The sequence below is a fragment of the Microdochium trichocladiopsis genome (genome assembly GCF_020744255.1).
Source record: "Microdochium trichocladiopsis strain MPI-CAGE-CH-0230 chromosome Unknown B0I36scaffold_19, whole genome shotgun sequence".
NCBI classification, from domain to species: domain Eukaryota; kingdom Fungi; phylum Ascomycota; class Sordariomycetes; order Xylariales; family Microdochiaceae; genus Microdochium; species Microdochium trichocladiopsis.
This window is the reverse complement of record NW_025763562.1, coordinates 222,104-224,255: the sequence shown is the minus strand read 5'-3', so window position 1 is coordinate 224,255 and position 2,152 is coordinate 222,104. Positions and strand designations below refer to the sequence as shown.

Sequence of the window (2,152 nt, the reverse complement as noted above, 5' to 3'; positions counted from 1 at the left end):
CCTCGGGGTGCCGGGCACATCATGATGCCCGGCAACTGGCATCCGTGCACGGTAGCCCAGCGGTTCCATCGCACAACTGTCAACACCCGTCGAGTGCTGTTCTTGCTTGCGTACTCTGTGGACTCGGATGTGAGCCGGGAGTGGGACGTTTCCGCTATGAAGCAGATAATCATCCTGCCGTGTGGGCGTGTTTTGCGCGGGCAACAACGCAACGCAGCCCAGCCACCGCGTATTTGAACATGGCCCAGGAATGGAGCTAGAGCCTAAGTTAGAGGCAGGCGCGACCAATTGAAGTTACCGACATCGACGGCCGCCTGCCTGGCGCGCCCTTAGCGTGAGGGGAACAATTGGAGTAGCTCGGAGTGCCGGGCGGACTCGCAGCCCGGCGCGGGAGCCAGCTTCTGCTGCAGGATTTGGCAGCATTCACAGTAATGAGGAATGAAACAGCTACGGCTTTACGATCAGAGTATTGTGCATGTCTGAAGGAGATGACCTCTAGAGCAGTATTTTCGGGTACGAGGGCTGTTTGTTGTGGTATGTTTGAAGAGATGGCGGTGGCCGTTGGCATGTGCCTGCACAAAACTTGTGATGCAGCCTCGAGTGCACTAGGTGAGCTGAGCCATGTCAGCCTGCTTATAACATTCAGATAAATATGAAGGCAGACCTTCGATTCTCGAGTCCGGAACAGCGAGCCAGTGCCGGCTCAGATGTAGGTGGGTGGTCGAAGGGTCTCGGAAAGTCCGTGGCGTTCAGCTCTGCACCCCACTCCGGTAACTCCGCTTGGCCCGTCTGTTAGAGCGAGCGTACAGGGAGTCAACGTGTCGGCAATTTGTACGTACCATAGCATACTTTCCACGATCGGCCAAAGACTTATAAAGAGTACCATCGGGCCTGCTCTCAAATAGAATGAAAAGTTATTATTCAAGCAGTTCGAACACTCCAGAGTATCATTGCTCGCCTCTAAGCTCGCCATGTCTGAGTCTCGTCGAATCAGTTTCCTCAGCCGAGGTATCAACATCGTTGCCGACCTCTACCATCCGCTTGCTGGCGCACCAGACCGCAAAAAAGCTGCCATTGTTGTCGGCCACCCCGGGACCGGTATCAAGGAGCAGACATCCGGTCTCTATGCCAGGTCCCTCGCATCCCAGGGCTTCATCACTCTCGCGTTTGACGCTGCCCACTACGGGGAGAGCGGTGGAGAGCCTCGCTACCTGGAAGACCCGTATCAGAGAGTCGAGGACTTTAGAAACGCCGTGTCGTTTCTCTCGACCCTCGATGGGGAAGTCGACCCCGAACGAATCGGCACTGTTGGGATCTGCTCATCCGGGGGCTTCTCGATCTTCGCCGCGCAGACGGACCAGCGCATCAAAGCCGTGGCTACTGTGAACGGCGTCTGTGTGGGCACCATGACTCGGAACAGCATGAAGGATCCCTCCGGCGCCATAGACCAGGCGCTTCTGCAACCCGGACTTGTCTGGGCGGGCAGAGAACGCACCTCGGAGGCGAGAGGCAACCCACCCACGACGATCAGCATCCTCGACACATTCGCGGAGGCCGCGGATTACTACCAGACCCCCCGCGGACAGCACCCGAGATGTGCGAACCTGCAACTTGCGCGGAGCCTGGACACGATCGCCTCGTACGACTCGTTCGCCTTTATCGACTGGATCTCGCCGCGGCCGCTGCTGATGATCATCGGCAGCGAGGCGGACAAAGGGAACGACGGCGACCCGGCGGACACGGGGCGGTACAGCAGGATGGCGATCGAGCGGGCGAGGGAGCCGAAGGAGCTGTTTGTGATCAAGGGCCTGGGGCATATCGATCTGTATGACCACATGTCTGAGTCTGTTCCCAAGCTTGCGGATTTCATGGGCAGAGCTTTGTGTGCTTGAAAAGGGACAGAAGAGGCGGCTGCGGGATGAGGCCGCAACCCGGGTACGTAGACGCGAGTTCTGTAAGTGGTTGCTAAGGTTCAGCTGCGCGACGGTCGTCGGTCGTAACACCGATAACTGGTTGCTGCTCTTTCAATAAGAGCTAAAGTCACGCCGAAGAAGAGAGGCAAATTTACAGTAGTATAACGGACTTCCTACGCTAGACAGTCAGCTTTTATCTCTTCACTCCCACGATTCGCATAATTCATGAGTAAGGGAAA

General features: G+C 57.0%; 1 protein-coding gene across 1 annotated transcript; it reads left to right on the top strand.

Moving 5' to 3' along the window:
• Positions 1-652: 652 nt before the first annotated feature.
• Positions 653-2,152, top strand: B0I36DRAFT_402294 (Alpha/Beta hydrolase protein; the record flags this gene model as incomplete). Its single annotated transcript, XM_046161724.1, has 2 exons — positions 653-770; positions 1,069-2,152. The coding sequence occupies 2 exons, from the start codon at positions 653-655 to the stop codon at positions 1,890-1,892; spliced, it is 942 nt and encodes a 313-aa protein (XP_046003924.1). The 3' UTR covers positions 1,893-2,152.